Source organism: Delphinus delphis, chromosome 14, assembly GCF_949987515.2.
Source record: "Delphinus delphis chromosome 14, mDelDel1.2, whole genome shotgun sequence".
Taxonomy (NCBI): Eukaryota; Metazoa; Chordata; class Mammalia; order Artiodactyla; family Delphinidae; genus Delphinus; species Delphinus delphis.
In genome coordinates this window covers 37,680,943-37,697,688 of record NC_082696.1, presented here as the reverse complement: position 1 = coordinate 37,697,688, position 16,746 = coordinate 37,680,943, and the positions used below count along the sequence as shown (strand labels likewise).

At 37.6% G+C, this 16,746-nt stretch overlaps 1 protein-coding gene across 4 annotated transcripts in view; it reads left to right on the top strand.

Moving 5' to 3' along the window:
* Nucleotides 1-16,746, top strand: part of NKAIN2 (sodium/potassium transporting ATPase interacting 2) — a 990,407-nt gene that overhangs the window by 11,757 nt on the left and 961,904 nt on the right. For 2 of the 4 annotated variants that reach the window (XR_009521932.1, XM_060030017.1), the window contains exon 1: nt 3,945-4,096. The exons of the other annotated variants lie outside the window; for them this stretch is intronic. Coding sequence is in view for 1 of the 2 variants with exons in the window: in XM_060030017.1 (XP_059886000.1) it covers nt 4,058-4,096 (39 nt within the window). In the remaining variant the exon portion in view is untranslated. Of the gene's footprint in view, nt 1-3,944; nt 4,097-16,746 lie in introns of those variants that run through there. 4 annotated transcript variants of the gene reach the window in all.

Here is a 16,746-nt window from a genome sequence, read left to right as displayed (position 1 = left end):
GAGAAGACCCAGTAAGACTCTAGGAATCAACTTGGAGTTGATTCCTAACCTGCAATGCTGTGTGTTAGTTATGATCATTTTAAAATAATGAATCAATCAATCAATCAATAATGGGAGGAAATTAAGCAATTACTAAATCAGTTTATCAAGTAGGATTTGTGGAACGTCCACACATGAATAGCGTAATGACATGTACTGAATAAATTGTGTCTGTTTCTACCCTTTTGGCAATTAGGACATGATCTAACTGGAATGTCAAGCTGTGTTTTGTAAATTGATCTAATATCTAGTGGTTTTAATAATTGAAGATTATTTTAAATTGCAACCTGATCCTTATTTATTAGTTTACTAAGCCATCCAATTTACTTATTATGATAGTAGTTATAATGTTTTAATGTTCTCTGTTCATTATGTGCTGTTAAGATCACATTTATGCTGACAGCAAATCAGATCAGCGTTAGTAAAAAGTAAATGTTGATGTAAACTGGGCCAACATGATCCATTTTCCTAAAAATGTGAATTCATACAGTTTAAATTCATATTATCTAATTTGAGACATTATTTAGATATTCTGAAAATTTAAAAATACAGAAGTTAATTCTGTCTTTATGTTTCAGATCTGTGGAGTAGTAGTTTTTACCTTTTTTGTGAATCACAAGCTCTTTTGAGAACCTATTAAAAGCTATGAACTCTTTCACCAGAAAAATGCCTGTACAACTAAAGAAGATTCACAAACTTCTCAACCTAGTCCATAAAACGTAGGTGAAAAATCCCCAATAAATTTTAAATTTCATTTATTTTTTCTTGTGGCGGGGAGAGTGTCTACCATTTCATTAAGAGCTTCTGTAGTAGTAATATTTATTTGTTTGTTTATTTGTTTATTGAAAAATAGTTGATTGCTTATCAGTAATTAAGTTACTTTGAATTCAAGAACATTTGAAGACATATATGTATATATGATATATACTACAATATATTGTTAAGATATATGCACACATATGTAAGTACATATATGTGTGTTTGTAATACAAGGTAGGAGAAGCCAAGAGTGGATTTTGGGACCTAATGAAACTTAAAAGCTTTTGCACAGCAAAGGAAACCATAAAAAAGATGAAAAGACAACCCTCAGAATGGGAGAAAATATTTGCAAACGAAGCAACTGACAAAGGATTAATCTCCAAAATGTAAAAGCAGCTCATGCAGCTCAATATCAAAAGAAACAAACAACACAATCCAAAAATGGGTGGAAGACCTAAATAGACACTTCTCCAAAGAAGATATTCAGACTGCCAACAAACACATGAAGGGATGTTCAACATCACTAATTATTAGAGAAATGCAAATCAAAACCACAATGAGGTATCGCCTCACACTGGTCAGAATGGCCATCATCAAAAAATCTACAAACAATAAATGCTGGAGAGGGTGTGGAGAAAACGGAATCCTCTTGCACTGTTGGTGGGAATATAAATTAATACAGCCACTATGGAGAACAGTGTGGAGGTTCTTTAAAAAACTAAAAATAGAACTACCATATGGCCCAGCAATACCACTACAGGACTACTGGGCATATACCCTGAGAAAACCATAATTCAGAAAGAGCCATGTACCACAATGTTCATTGCAGCACTATTTACAATAGCCAGGACATGGAAGCAGCCTAAGTGTCCATCGACAGATGAATGGATAAAGAAGATGTGGCACATACATGCAATGGAATATTACTCAGCCATAAAAAGAAATGAAACTGAGTTATTTGTAGTGAGGTGGATGGACCTAGAATCTGTCATACAGAGTGTAGTGAGTCAGAAAGGGAAAAACAAATACCGTATGCTAACACGTATCTATGGAATCTAAAAAAAAAAAATGGTTCTGATAAACCTAAGGGCAGGACAGGAATAAAGACACAGACTTAGAGAATGGACTTGAGGGCATGGGGGGAAGGGGAAGCTGGGACGAAGTAAGAGAGTATCATTAACATATATACACTACCAAATGTAAAATAGATAGCTACTGGGAAGCAGCCACATAGCACAGGGAGATCAGCTCCGTGCTTTGTGACCACCTAGAGGGGTGGGATAGGGAGGGTGGGAGGGAGATGCAAGAGGGAGAGGATATATGTATACATATAGCTGATTCACTTTGATATACAGCAGAAACTAAGACAACATTGTAAAACAATTATACTCCAATAAAGATGTTAAAAAAAAAAAGTGGATTTGGGTAGTGGAAACAAACTAGACCTTTGTCAAAGATACTAAAGGATATGATACCTGAGAGTAACAGATAGTTGTGTAGATCCCTACAGTATAATACAGAATGATAACTGCTGTAAGAGAAGTAAGAATAAACTACTGAGCAGATATGGGGGAAGCTACAGGTTTTCTCCTCATAGGCTGATCTCACAATGTATGAAGGGCTGGTGTAAGGTAGGTAAGATCTCTATAGCTAGAGTCTGGAAGAAAGAGAATCCCAGAAGGAAGAATGATAGTAGCAAAAAGGTAAGAATGAAAGGGCATATGTGTGGTACAATGAAGAACCTGACACTGGCAAGTAGGGGAGAAACGGGAGGAGAAGCAGGGAATGGAAGGGGTAGCGGTGGTGCAGTTTGTGGGTGGACTTGAGCACTTTTGGAGGGAGTTTAATCTTATAGGATAGCATTTGTGTCTCCCTCGAAGTTAATTGTCAAAGTGAATGGCCTGATTCCCCGCAGTAGAATAAGAAACAACGTGATGTGAGAGTAGGGTGAGGTTTGGGGCAAGCCCTGTGGGGAATGTGAAGGCAAAGCAGCAATAAATTAAATTGATTGCTAAATTCATTGAAGACCTTAGCAAAACTGGGTGGCGTGCATTTGTAGGGGAACCAGATACGTCTCCATCATTACCCAACTTTCTCAGAGTTGGGATGGAAAAGCAGACAATGGAAGTTTCCTCATCCTTAGATTGAACAAACTGAGGGTCTGTGAGAGCTCTAAGCTATGAGAATAGAATGTCTGACCAACTGTAGGACTGGATGGGAAAGATTGATGTCAAAATGGGAAGGGGTAGTTCTATTACTGGAATCTCATTGCAAACACTGGAGAATAAGGAGTTGGGTTCAAAAGAAGGGAGATAATAGAAAAGGTGGGAGAAAGGTGGTTGGTGGGAGAGACGACAGATATAGAAGTTTAGATCTTGGAGAGGAGTGATGTAGAAGCCCCTGATTGGCCACCAAATTAGATGGAAGGTTTAGTTTTCTCAAAGGATGAGAGGCCATGAGGTCCGGCTGTTAGAAGAACCATCATTCTGTATTTTGGCCTTAATAAAGATGATCAGAAATATGGGACTGAAAAGGAACACAGCCAGGAGGGAACAAGGGTGTTGTGAGGATGGTAGATGTTTGTAATAATTTGGGGAGAGTTTCGTTTAACCAGGATGGTTAGGGAGAGTCAGGAGGCAGCTAGGATGAGGAAGATGAATTGGGAGGGACGGAAATGTTTGTTCAATGAGTATGTGAGCCGAGTGACTAAGGAAGAGCAAAGGTAGGCTTCAGGCAAAGCACTTTCTCAACTTCAGCAATATTGCCATTTTGGACAATTCTTTGTAGTGGAGGCTGTTCTGTGCATTGCAGGATGTCTAGCAACATCCCTGGTCTCTACACACTAGATGCCAGTAGCATATTCCCAGTTGTGACCAGCAAAAATGCCTGTAGACGTCGCCAAATTGCAAAATAGCCCCCTCATTGAGAACCACTGAGCTAAAAAGCAAGGTGCTAGAAAGAGCACTTAGAAATAACAGCAGGTTTCCTTCACAATAGATTTTGAGTTGTCCAGAGGACAGTGGAGGTGATTGTGAAGGGAAGACGAGCCTGGAGGCCTGGTCGCTGTGGACCTGAGGGTCATGCCTTGAGGAGCACCGTGGCCTGCGTCACAGCCATCCCCTTGATCTATGGAAATAGAATCTTCAGGGAAGCAACCTAGCCATCCGGACATTTTGAAAACTCTCTAGATGATTTTATTGTGTTTCCAAGCAGGTATATATTAAGGAGAGCGGGCTAGTGGACTAACAGCTATGAAGTTATGGAGAGCAACAGGAGGAAAGACAAAGGAGACTGGGAGGTAGGTTGAGCCATACATTAGGGAAGGGGAGTACCGAGTAAGCCTTTGTGGGCATATCGACTGGAGAGACAACACTGAATCTAGATTTATCTGAAAGCTCCCTTTTATGGTCAATTATGTGTTCAACCAAGCTTTTACTTTCTTGGCTGTTTTGCTCAGTTTAGTTTGAGCCAGGTGGATGTTATATAAGACTCAGTGAATGTCATCTTTCCTTTGGTGCCAGTAAAGACTGTTGATGAATATTTGACACTTTTAATTTGTCCTTTCCCGAATCTGCTAGTCTGCTAAATGCAGTATGTATGTCTTTGTGAAATTTCTTAATTAAGAAAGATTTCAGGTAAGAAGTATACATTGATTATAAGGTAGACATGTAATTGTTTAAATGGAGAGCCAGATGTGAGAAATTTGGGGTCAAATTATGAATTTCTAATTCAATAAAAGATTTGGATAAGAGTTAATAATATGATTATAACTTCAAAAGTAAACTTTTTTAAGATTAAAGAGTTGGGTAACTTTTCCTTGCTTTTATGGAAATATGCACACACACACACAGACACACACAAATGATAACTACTGCCCTTCAGGAACTTGCAATTAAAAATTCTTAAACTATTTATATTCCTTTGGTGAGCCCCCAAACCCAAGAATATTCAACAACCATTGTAATATTTGATATCCTGATTTGCCAGAAGGTCCATTTTTTGCTGAAGAAGTATAGTAAAACAACAGAGATTCGTCTTTTAAATTATCCTGTCTTAGATTGTATAATGTCTCTTTTTCCAACTTGATTTCTTTTTAACTCAGTCTTTTGGTGGACTCTAATTTTCATGCCTAGAGAGAGGGGAATAAATGATAGATTTCTTGAAGGTCCCTTTAACTTGATGGTTTTATGATTAAATTTTGCATTTAAAAATTGCCTTTTTCTGGGAGATCCAGGCCTGAAGGTGCTTTTCCAGCTCCATATTTGTATGGAGAGCAATTAATATAGCATATCATGCATTTTTCTTTAATACAGTACAGGGAAAAATAGCAGTAATAGATGCAAAAAAAACCTTTAATAAACTTGGAAGTAGGTGCATATGAAGTTTTTCTGATTTGCAGTGATGGTGCAATCCTCCTAAAAGTACACTTGGATCCTCTGAAAATTTAGGTGTGTGAAAGTGGTGTGTGTGAGGGGGCGGTGGGTGTAGTGGGTGTGGGATGAGAGCAAGGGGGGAAATAAAAATGATGCTGTTCATAGGAATTGACTTGGGTGTTCTGTTATATGTGAGAAGAGGGAAGTGGGTTATCTTAGAATACACTCTGCACTTCTTAGTGCATTGTTCTTCTGGATGTGGTAGGTTTTCAGCAGGTCTTGTTAACTGGATATCCACAGTGTTCAGGGTGAAAAGTGGAGCCCACTTAAAGGCATCCCACATAAAGGCATCAGTGCAGAATGAAACAGAGGCAGAGAAAGGAGAAGCGTACTGTGTTCAGATGAAACCCGTGGAAGTTTAGGTAGGCCAGATTGCAATTATCTCCCACTGGAATTTAGCCAGGACAAACATTAGTGCATGTTACTTTCCCTCTAGCCTAATTAAAGGATTGTTGAGAACTACCAAAGTTGGCTGACTTGCAATAGTCGGTGCCTGCTAAAATTTGTAAGTTATAAGTACTTAACAGTATGACCTGATTTTTATGCTGGGGTCATCATATTAATTAAAGTTTTCCAATCATCTAATTAGAAAATACAGTCTGAACCGAGTCTGGAGGATTCCCAGTCTTACTTCCTAATTTAAAGGAAAGTGGAAACAAAGAACAGCTCTCAAAGCAATGCAGTGGAAAGCGAGACTCTAGACATGCCTTGAGAGATGCCCAAGACCAGCAGGGTAATTATTTAGGATGCATTTCCAGTAGAGACATTAAAGGGACACCAGTGAGCTAGCTTTTAAATGTAGAAATCTGTGCCAGCCCCCAAATTAACTCTTGGACTAGAATATGAGTGCACCATAGAAAGCTGGAAGGCATGACCAACACGACTGATTGAAACTAAGCAATTTGCTCTTTGATGTTATACTTTATTCTTTTCAGCTTGAATAATACTTTGTCAAAATAGCAGAAACAGAAGTAACAGTCTTAAGACTCTAGATGATTACCTGACACTTAAAAACATCTTCTCTCGGAAAAAAAAAAAAAAAACTAGATTGTGTGTTTTCTAAAGGTAAGGTCCTATAACTGAGATGTCACATGTAAGTCCTTAAAAGCCTAGAGTTTAGTTGTCATCAGTGTCTTTATATTCATACCATGCTGAGAACAGTGCTGTATCTAAAACAATAAAACACTTTCAAAACATTTATTAAACATCTGTTATGTGCCACGTACTGGACTAAGCAGAAGGCATTAAAAGAAGGACAAAAAGGATGTGGCCAATGCAAAGACACATGGGTCAGTGGCTGTCTGGCAATTGAGTAATTAATCATAGTTTCTCATTCTCCTGCTTAAGCAGCCAAAATCGACTCAGAATTTGTCTGCAGGCTCTAGAAAACGAAGTCCTGGTACAGTACTTCAGTATTACAATAAGTACTGGTAGTTATCTCTTCACAATAGAACAAAAAGGATAGAAGGGAACTTTTAAGTTTTGTTGGGAATTTATTTTTTTTAATTTTTATTGGAGTATAGTTGCTTTACAATGTTATGTTAGTTTCTACTGTACAACAAAGTGAATCAGCTATACATATAGCCCCTCTTTTTTGGATTTGCTTCCCATTTAGGTCACCACAGAGCATTGAGTAGAGTTCCCTGTGCTATACAGTAGGTTCTCATTAGTTATCTATTTTATACATAGTATCAATAGTGTATATATGTCAATCCCAATCTCCCAATTCATCCCACTCCCCCTTTCCCCCTTGGTATCCATACGTTTGTTGCCTAGTTTAAAAGGAAGCTGCCTGTATTCTAGTTGTCTTGATCAATTCTCTAGACGCATGTCTGTAGGTGCATTTCCCATTTATATGGCAGTGGCAGTGCACAGCATTATGGGACACAAATGCTCCCTCAGCCTTGCCATGCTGACAGTCCAGATGCTTCACAGCTGAATAAGTCATGCCAGCATCCAGGGGGCTCTGCCCAGCCAGCACCCCTCCGTGACAGCCATCTCGTACATCATGAGTGTGGGTCACAGGGAAACGGAAGTGTATTTATTTATGCCTCTTGTAGCCAAATGAACTTTAAAAAATTTGATACTTGCTTTGACATTAATTGGGATATTGTCGCCAATCATTTTCTATTTAGCAATACCCCCTCAGCAATTTTTATTTTGTTTAAATCCTATAAGAAGATGCGATCTACCTTAATATTTAAAAGTTAAATATTATATCTGTTCTTCTATAAGAGACTTTTAAATAATAAGTGTCAAATTAAAATTGCAGCTTTAGGTCTCACCCAAGAAGCAATTAGAATGAATATATTGTAAACATAGAGGAGAAGAATCCTAGCCATTTCAGAACGATTTGGCCTCAAAAACAACGCAGCTGATGGTTTATATCAACAACGTTGCTCAGGATTCATTTTGGCCATTGCTACTGTGTTTTTAATGAGTAATATTTCATGCCAGCCAATCACATTTCACTAGATCATTATATAAGTTGGCACTTTACAAGAAAATAAAGAACACTGACCTGAAAGGGTAGAAGTGAGACATTAATGTATCCAATGGATATATATATATATATATATACACACACATATATATAATTATATACATATATATATCATCAGTTTTTTTTTCATTGAGAAATTGAAAAAACCCTTTAATGAAACCTGGCTTCTTCATACTGTCCCTCACTGTTTTAGATCAGGCATCTTATTTTTAGTTTGGAAGATGAAGCAGCTGGTTCAGGCCAGGTGCTATGGTACTAATATTGATGTAAGATCTTGCTCAGATGGGTAGTGCAAAGGGAATCATTGTCCCTTGATTTCATCATGCTGTCTCTCAAATTTATTTTTTGATCTGGCATTTGACTTTGCATTATACCCAGAGAGTTGGAAATCACTAAGTCCTGCAGCTGCAGAGTATATATAGATACAGACCCTGTAATGTTACCTCACGCACCCAGCACTCACTATTAGCTGTCTCTGTAAATGGAAGATTCTGTTGTATAACAAAAGCTGGTTATTTTTCAACGTATGGTAAGAGAGGCCTAGAGTTTGAACCCACTGTGGGTGTGTGAAAGGGGATGGGGTAGAGGGCTAGGCCAAGGGGCAGGGCTATGGGAGGATTAGGGAGCCATTGAGTTAAAAAATACTGTTTTCTTATAAAGTCTCCTCGACCCTTCGGTGTATGGATAAGGCGACTTTAGAATCTGATTATGATTTTTAATATTGTTCTTAAAGCTGGTAGGAGTAAAGCTATCTGAAAACCAGGGAAAAGTTAGGCATAGAATTAATTAAATTTGAATATTTTTTCTGCCATCCTTTTTTTTATTGATGATTTTTTTATAGTGAGAATATACATAATTGAAATAAAATAATCCCTTAAAATAAATAGCTTTTTTTTGAATTTTATTTTATTTATTTTATAAATTAACTCTTTTAAAGCCTTATATGGAATTAAAAAGTACTCCTTGGAAAGTATTAATTTGCCCTGTTACTACATTTAATGAGATAATTTACCGCTTCCAAGTAAGTGATTTACACAATGTCATAGTTCTTTGCAGTGGGATAGCTGTGATAAAAATTACTCGCAGGCTTCTGACCACTCATTTTTCTGCCTCGGTTGTCTCTTGATCTCTTCTTTCTTCCTAAATTTGGGCATTTCTGAAGGCCTAGCTCTAGTTTTGCCTTTAGAATGATACATTTTCTAGTGGATAAATCAGTTGGTCAATAAATATTGATTGAATACATGCAATGGGATTTGTACAGAGTTTGGTGTTATGGACTATGTAGGGAGAAAAAACTTTCCTCCACCCTCAAAGGTCCATGGCTGGGTCCGGAAATTAAACTAACAAAGACAGATGAACAGGAGAAAAAACATCCAGATTTATTTCATGCAATTGTATGTGACACAAGAGCCTTCATAAGGAAAAGAAACCCAGAAGAAACAGTTCAGCCTGAGTGTATGTATGCTAGGTTTGAAAAATGGGCAGTTGTGTAGAAATATGACAGGTTAAGGAGTGTGAGATAAGTGTAGTAAAATGGGGGAAGCGTGGTAAGGCCAGTTTGTTGGGATTCTGCTTGGCGTCTTTTTGTCTTCATAGATAAGGATGCTCTTTTCCTCTGGGTATAGGGAGGGCACCTTCTACATGAGGGTTTTATGACCTGTTTCAAGGGAGAAGCCTGAGGTGAAAGTCAGAATGACTTTGCTTCTGCTGTTTTCTCACACTCCTTCAGCTTAAAATATTCAGTAATGCCAAGGTGCCCTATTTGGGGGTGGCATGTCCTGAACCCCATCAAATTCAAAAAGGAATATAACGACATGGAGCTTTCCTTCCATCTGGTCAGCAGTACTAAAATGATTAGACTATCTCAGGGAGGGTTCACTGATGTGGTAAGTCTAGTGGAGTGTTGAAACATGGAGAAAACTTAGATGATTTAACATCAGAGGTAGTTAAGATGATGGATTTTGAAGTTCAATGTAGTTTTTAAGAGTTTAGCTGCTGGAATCAGATTCTCAAATGCTGCCTCTACACTTTGTGTCACCTTGCACAAATTGCTTCACCTCGCTCTGTACCGCACTTTCTTAATCTGTACAAGGAGGTGGATAATAGTATTTACCTCACTGAGCTGTTGGAAGAATTAAAATAATTAATACATGTAAAATGGTTGTAATGGTAACTGGCACCTGTTAAACACTCAATAAATGTTGCTTTTGTCATTATGAAGAGCTTTGAAACCTGACAGGAGTTTACATTTTATGAGATAAGTGACAGCCAACATAGTTTCTTTATGTGACATGTTCAAAGCAACATTTAAGGAAAAATAGGTAGAAAGTGTAGGACCAATTCACATGGAGGAAAGCTCTAGTCAGGGAGACCACTATTAAGCTGTAGAAGGACATTCAGGTTTTAAGATAATGAGAGCCTAGGATAATAGCTACGATAGAAATGATGGTAGCAAAAACCAAGACCTGTATTTTCTTTGCAAAACGTGTTTGGCATAAATGTCAGTACCTCTGTAATTAAAACAGTATCTCCAGGTCATTATGAAGAAATAGAAACTTGGTGCTGGCTCCCATCATGTGGTAAAGAGTGACAAGAGAGGGTGCACAGCTGATAATGGAGGAACTTAGGAGAAGTAATTGTTGAGATGGAATGACAGAGTAGTTGGGTAGAGTAGTGGAGAGGGTTCTCAGGGAGGAAGGGGAAGGAGTGACTCTGTTCGGAGGCCTTCAGTTTGGGAGTGGAAACCAGTTCAGTGAGAATGAATAAGTAAGAACTTGTTTCAAATTCTTTGGCGCTTGAAGTGACAGTAGTAAAGCGATAGAAATGTCCCCCACGCAATTGCAGAATTTATTTAGAGGTCAAGCATAGTCATTCAGATTGGGTGTTTTCTGGCTAGTGGGAAGCAAGAAGTGGGCTGGCCACTGTGCTTTCAGAAATGCCACACATGGGGTTTGGAGAGGAAAAGGAATTATTGGAGAAAAAAGAAAAGAAGTACTTGGAGTAGTTGGAGAAGGACCAGTTAGTGTATCCTCAAGGAATGACATAAGAGTGGGGTGAAGGAGCACCCAGAAGGGTAACACCCTGAAGAGAAAGTTGAGCAGAAACAGGGCTGGGTCAGCATTCGGATTTGAAACTCGGGGAATTTTTGATAAAGCTGTTTTATTAGAATGGGGAAAATCAGAGTGAGGGACTCAGGAGGAAATAAATAGTTAGGAAAAGAAGGCAACATATATAGACCATTTCTTTTAGAAGTTAAATACTGAACTGGGAGGTAGAATCCTTGGGGTTTAGTTCTGGATTTGCCGTTAACTGCGTGACTTTTGACAGTTTATCTGTTACTGATAGAATTTATCTGCACATAACTGAAAGTACTTATTTTTACATTTAGGAAGCACTTTTGACTTTTTGAATAATCATAATGTGTATAGTAATACAACACATAATCAGGATCCTAAAAACAAGTGAAAGAGACCCCTGAGCATCCAGGCAGACCCATCTCACAGAATCCATGCATGAAAGCCCATGCACTGTACAAATAAGTGATGGAAACCGTTATAAATAACATGACTATAATCTGGTATTATAAACCACAGCAGACCATTTGGAGGGGCAAGGTGAAGAAAACAAAGAGCTTTATGGTAGGTACACTGATGGCAATGAAAACTATATTACCTAGTAAAAACCTAAAGGGGCAAAATATAAGTCTAGCAAATATAAGAATTAAAATGTAGCAGTTTGGGGACATTTTGAGGGGAGGGTACCATCAACCCTGATTCACCTTGCTTTATCTTTGAGGACCTTATTATTAGGAGCTTAAAGTAGTTTACAGTTTAAAAGTTACTGTCCCAGAACCCAGTTAGCAAGTGAAGGGTTTGAGTTTCAGGGCTAGATCTCCTGCTGTAGAGACAGGATAGCGGGCTGGCTGCCTTTCTGCTTCTCTGCCTGAATGAAAAGTTGAGTTCAATGTGCTATGTTTCAGAAAGCAAGGAAGTACATGATATGCTTTTTGAAAGATATCCAGTCATTAAGACTAAACAAAAAGGATTTTTAAAGAGATTATCATTTGGGAAATAGCAATTGAATCCAAAAGATATTCTAGTTTAGAATAGATTATTGACACTAATTAATTGACAAGGTTTATCTAAACTTCTGTTTTCAAAGTATGCTAATATATTGGCGCTGATTTTGAACACAAAATTAGGTACCAGTGTCATGTCCTAATCCTGAGAGAATGCTGCGGCACCTAACCCCAAATTTGCTATGTATTGCATATCAGTCTCTTATTGTTGACAATGGATCATTTTTTTCTCAGATACTATTAAAGTGATCATTAACAATATTCAGGATGGGTTAAAATGGGCATATTCAACTGCGCTAAAGCAAAATTCAAGTTGAAATTTGCTTTGAAAAGCACTTAAACTGACTCTGTTGTATATTTCAGTAACTTTGGTTGTACCAAAGCACCTTATTTTGCGATCTATTAAAATCTCCCACTGTGTGTGTTTAAAGATTTCCTTTGCTTTAAAAACAATGATAAAAGCCCTTATGCAACATTCAGAGTGATATGTGTTTTCAAACAGCAGCCCATCTTATTTCAAGAGATGGAATAAGTATCATTAAAATGGTAACTCAAATCAGTTAAAGCACTTTTGTGGAAGATTTAGATTAAAAGTGATTAAGAACCGCTGTGGTTCGCTGATAGATGCTATTTTGTATTATATTAATTTCCCCATTTAAAAATAGATGACTGCTTTTAGTGCCTTAGGAGAACATTCAGTATCCCCTGAAATGCATGGATTTAGTGGGGTGATCCCATTATATGGTGTCACTGGCCTGAAAAGAAGAACACTGCTGATCGAAGACATCTCAGCAAGGCTACTCTCTCAGCATCAACAGACCCATGACAAAGACTGCAGGAAAAAGAAAGATTTATCAGCTTTTGCCTCCAAAATGGCCAAGAGAAATTTGAAGAATAAAAATGTAACTAGTTGAAAATCCTCACAATGTTGTTTTGAACAGAGCTGGTTGAATGTTTGGTGTGGAAAGTGTTAAAAATCTTGGCAAGAGATCAGGCAAATTGAACAAGTGGATTTCCTGTCCCAGATGTCTACTGTGCCCCAGAACAACTTTGGAATAGCTTTGCAGCTTTTATTCATTTGCTTAATTTAGGCTTCTTCTGGGACATTTCTTGCCTATGTATGTAAAAACCCGATACAATTCAACTACTTGATAGATTTTGTTTTTAGTGAAGTTAATGTCAACCATTTAACAAAGGTATCACTTGCATTTGAGCATTTTTTTAATGAGGTGGTGTTATGATTAGCATAGTAAAAACCAGACATATTTTTAAAATGTTTTTCCAAGATCTTTCATATTTTGAAAGAGTGAAGGTTAAATCTAAAGTGAGGAGATGAAGATAAAGGAAGAAAAGAGAAATTTAAAAACAAACACAGCATTGCTGTCTATTAAACATTTTTGGTCTGTAGAATTAGGCCTTCAAAACATCACAGGATGGCAGCTTCATACATTATAAATTGCAAAGACATATTACAATTGTTACTAGAAATGAAGTTTAAGTAAAAAATAAAAAAGATGAATTGCTAACCATTTAAAAGATTTTCTCATATTTTAAAACACTGATGGGTAACACACAGGTACCTAATTAATTCTGTATGTATTATTTTAAACTTTGGTGGAGATTTCTGATAATAAACCGCGGAAGCAGAAGGCTGGAGCACCGGGGCTCACCCTCCCAGGCTGCTGGTGTATACCTGAAGGCTCCTATTCCTTGTTATTGCTGAAGAAGCAGCAAGTGTTTGTTCTGCTGTTGTAAGTCCAGTGGTATTTTTTGCAGGACAGGGGGAGTCTGCTCCCTGAGGGAAAAGTAGACTGGAAGAGGGATGTTTCCTCTTCAACTTGATGCTTGGTGGCCAGCTCTCACCCTAGGTTAGAGGTTTGAATTTGGAAGCAATTAAAAAGTAATCTCGGGCTTCCCTGGTGGCGCAGCAGTTAAGAATCCACCTGCCAATGCAGGGGACATGGGTTCGAGCCCCGGTCTGGGAAGATCCCACGTGCCATGGAGCAACTAAGCCCATGCACCACAACTACTGAGCCTGCGCTCTAGAGCCCATGAGCCACAACTACTGAGCCTGCGTGCTGCAACTACTGAAGCCCACGTGCCTAGAGTCTGTGCTCTGCAACAAGAGAAGCCACCACAATAGAAGCCCGTGCACTGCAACGAAGAGTAGCCCCCCGCTCGCCGCAACTAGAGAAAGCCTGCGTGCAGCAACAAAGACTCAATGCAGCCAAAAAAAAAAAAGTAATCTCCATTTTCAAGATGCAAATACTATCGAATTATAACTTGTGGGTCTTTTTCTTTTCTTCTGAACATTTTGTGGAACCTCTTCAAAGTATAATTTTACTAATGGCTCTTTGCATCAAGAAGCTACAATTATAAGAAAAAGTAAAGTTCTAAGTACTTCATTAGAATTTATTTCCCCTCTATTTTAAAATTAAGTGCATTCAAATCTATTAAGTAACTGTCACAGTTGAAAATAATCTTGCCAACATGTAGTGTATGTGTGTTCTGTTTTGTGATGGCAATATCATTAGGGGTATTTCTGAGAAATGTCCAAAAAAAACGTGTGTGAGCATGACTGTTCAAACTATTAAATTAAAATGCTATTTTAATGGAAAAAAGGCTAAATGATTGCACCAAGGTTCTCACTTTTACTTCAGCTAATTTTTAAATTACCAGTAGAAGAAGTGCATTTTGTGAAATGAAATCTGCTATACCTCTTCTTTTGTTGCCTAAAAGGAAAGACTGTATTTAATTTTCTGCAAAGTTTAACACTGAACTAAAAATGTGATAGGCCAGATGTGACACTAGGGTAAGGATAAGAAGATAATTGTGATAGGCTGTTATGATTTATAATGGCATAAACTGAAAAAAATTTTTCAATCCCTCTTTTCTTTATTTTAGATTATTTAGGACAGCCTACTTCCTTTTGTAAGAAATTCTGCTCAGGACCAATCAGCTAACCTCCTATCCTAAGTAACTATTGGAAGCTTTCTCTTGTACCTGTAAACCGGAAAGGAATCTGAAAAGCAAATGTAACTAATGGTCCATAAATATGAATTTTAAAGAAATATGGTAAAATCTTTAAGCTTTAAAAATAATTTAAAATCAAATCAAGAGATTTGAATAGGGGAACAAAGTGTTCTTTGTTTAAATCTCCTACCTTCTAAACTTTGCCATGGAACTCTAAGCCAGGGATTTGTAGAAATGTTTTGACCCCTGCAGTAGTCTTTACTATTAAAATAAAATGCAGCTTGCTTTGCCGGCCATCCCTCAGTCCACTTTAATTGTTTATGTTATCACTTGCATAAATATACTTGAATTACTTCAGTAAGTCCTTCAAACGATTTTCCATTCTTTGAAGTAACTTGTGGTTTTTATATCCTATTTCTTCTACATTCCTCATCTCTCACTCTTACTCTCCCATTAAACTTCCAGGAGAACTAGTGGATCATTATTTCTCTCTCTTCATTGTTCCTGAGCATTTCTCCTTTCACTGGGAAACACCGCTATTCTCCTGAGTAATACAATGAACAATTTAAATGTAAACCCTTATGTAATAGAGTTGCTTACTGTTATTTTAATTCAGTTACAGAAGAACTTAAAAAATGTGTTCATACTCAGACACTTGTAGAATTAGGAAATCAAGAGGAAAGAGCGGACATTATGGAGCTATTTCCCTATCACTTTCAAAAGAAGCAGGATGATGTCAATATCCTGTAAGGTCTGGGATTTGATCTTACTTACCCTCTTGACAGGCTAATGACTTACTCTCTTATTGTTTTATGGATGTTATTGGAAGACATGAGACTTCTGAGTCAGAGACAGAAATTCATTATGCATAGCACCACAAGCAGCATGAGCTTCATTATGTGAATTAGAGCCCCTTGCGTCCAAGTCCCAAAGAGGGGACAGAAGGAGAGAGGACTCCATGGGCCTAACTGGATGCTACACGCGCAGTAGGTTTGCATCACAACTGAGTAGCACTGAACTCCCTTTACCAGGGCCCCTTTCAGATAGGGGAGGCCATGCGACTGGGTCTGACCATTGGGCTATATGGAGAAGTAATGTGATTTCTTACCAAGGCAGGGGATGCAATTAAAGAAACAGCATGTTTTGCGACACAGATGACACAATGGAGAGAGGCCAGGGGAAGAAATGGTTAGAACTTCAATTTCTAATTATTTTAATTTCTTTTTAAAGGAAATGTTTTGTATGACTTTTATTATGTATACATTGTTATTAGTGTGGTGAATATAGATATAAATAAATCCATTTATATATATACATATATGTGAGATATGAACTCAAGTAGTTTTAGCTGATAGGTATGTGTGATAAAAAACATTTTGAAGATAGCTGACTCAAAAGATGATTTTTTTTTAATTAAACATATTTATTGAGTGTCTACTATGTGCTTGGTACTGACCTAGGTGTTATAGTTACTTCAATGAACAGAACAAAGCTTACTGACTCTCCTGGTGTTGGACCTTACATTCTAATGTAAGTTAGGGAATAAGCAATGTACGGAAGATAGAAAATAAACATGATAAATACATAAAGTATGTATTATTTTAGAAGCTAAGTGATATGTTAGAAAGAAAAAGGAAAGCAAGGTAAGGGAGCTAAAATTTGCTATGTGAGCCATATTATGAAGGGTTATCAGTATGCAAAATTCTTTACCTGGCCTAAAAGACCATTCTTACCAATTCAATGTTTAATTCTTTATGTTTGCCATGAAATTTCATTTTTCGTTTGATTTTGCTTTGTTCTTTCTTTGGAATGCCACTCTCTCATGCATGATCTACTTAACTTTTGTTTAACCTTCTGTGGTCCTGCTTAAATATCATCTCCTCTCTGAAGCCTTCCCCAATGCTTCCACACTTCCTCTGCACTTATGGAGTTCTTAAAACTTGTACTTAATGAGTACTTAA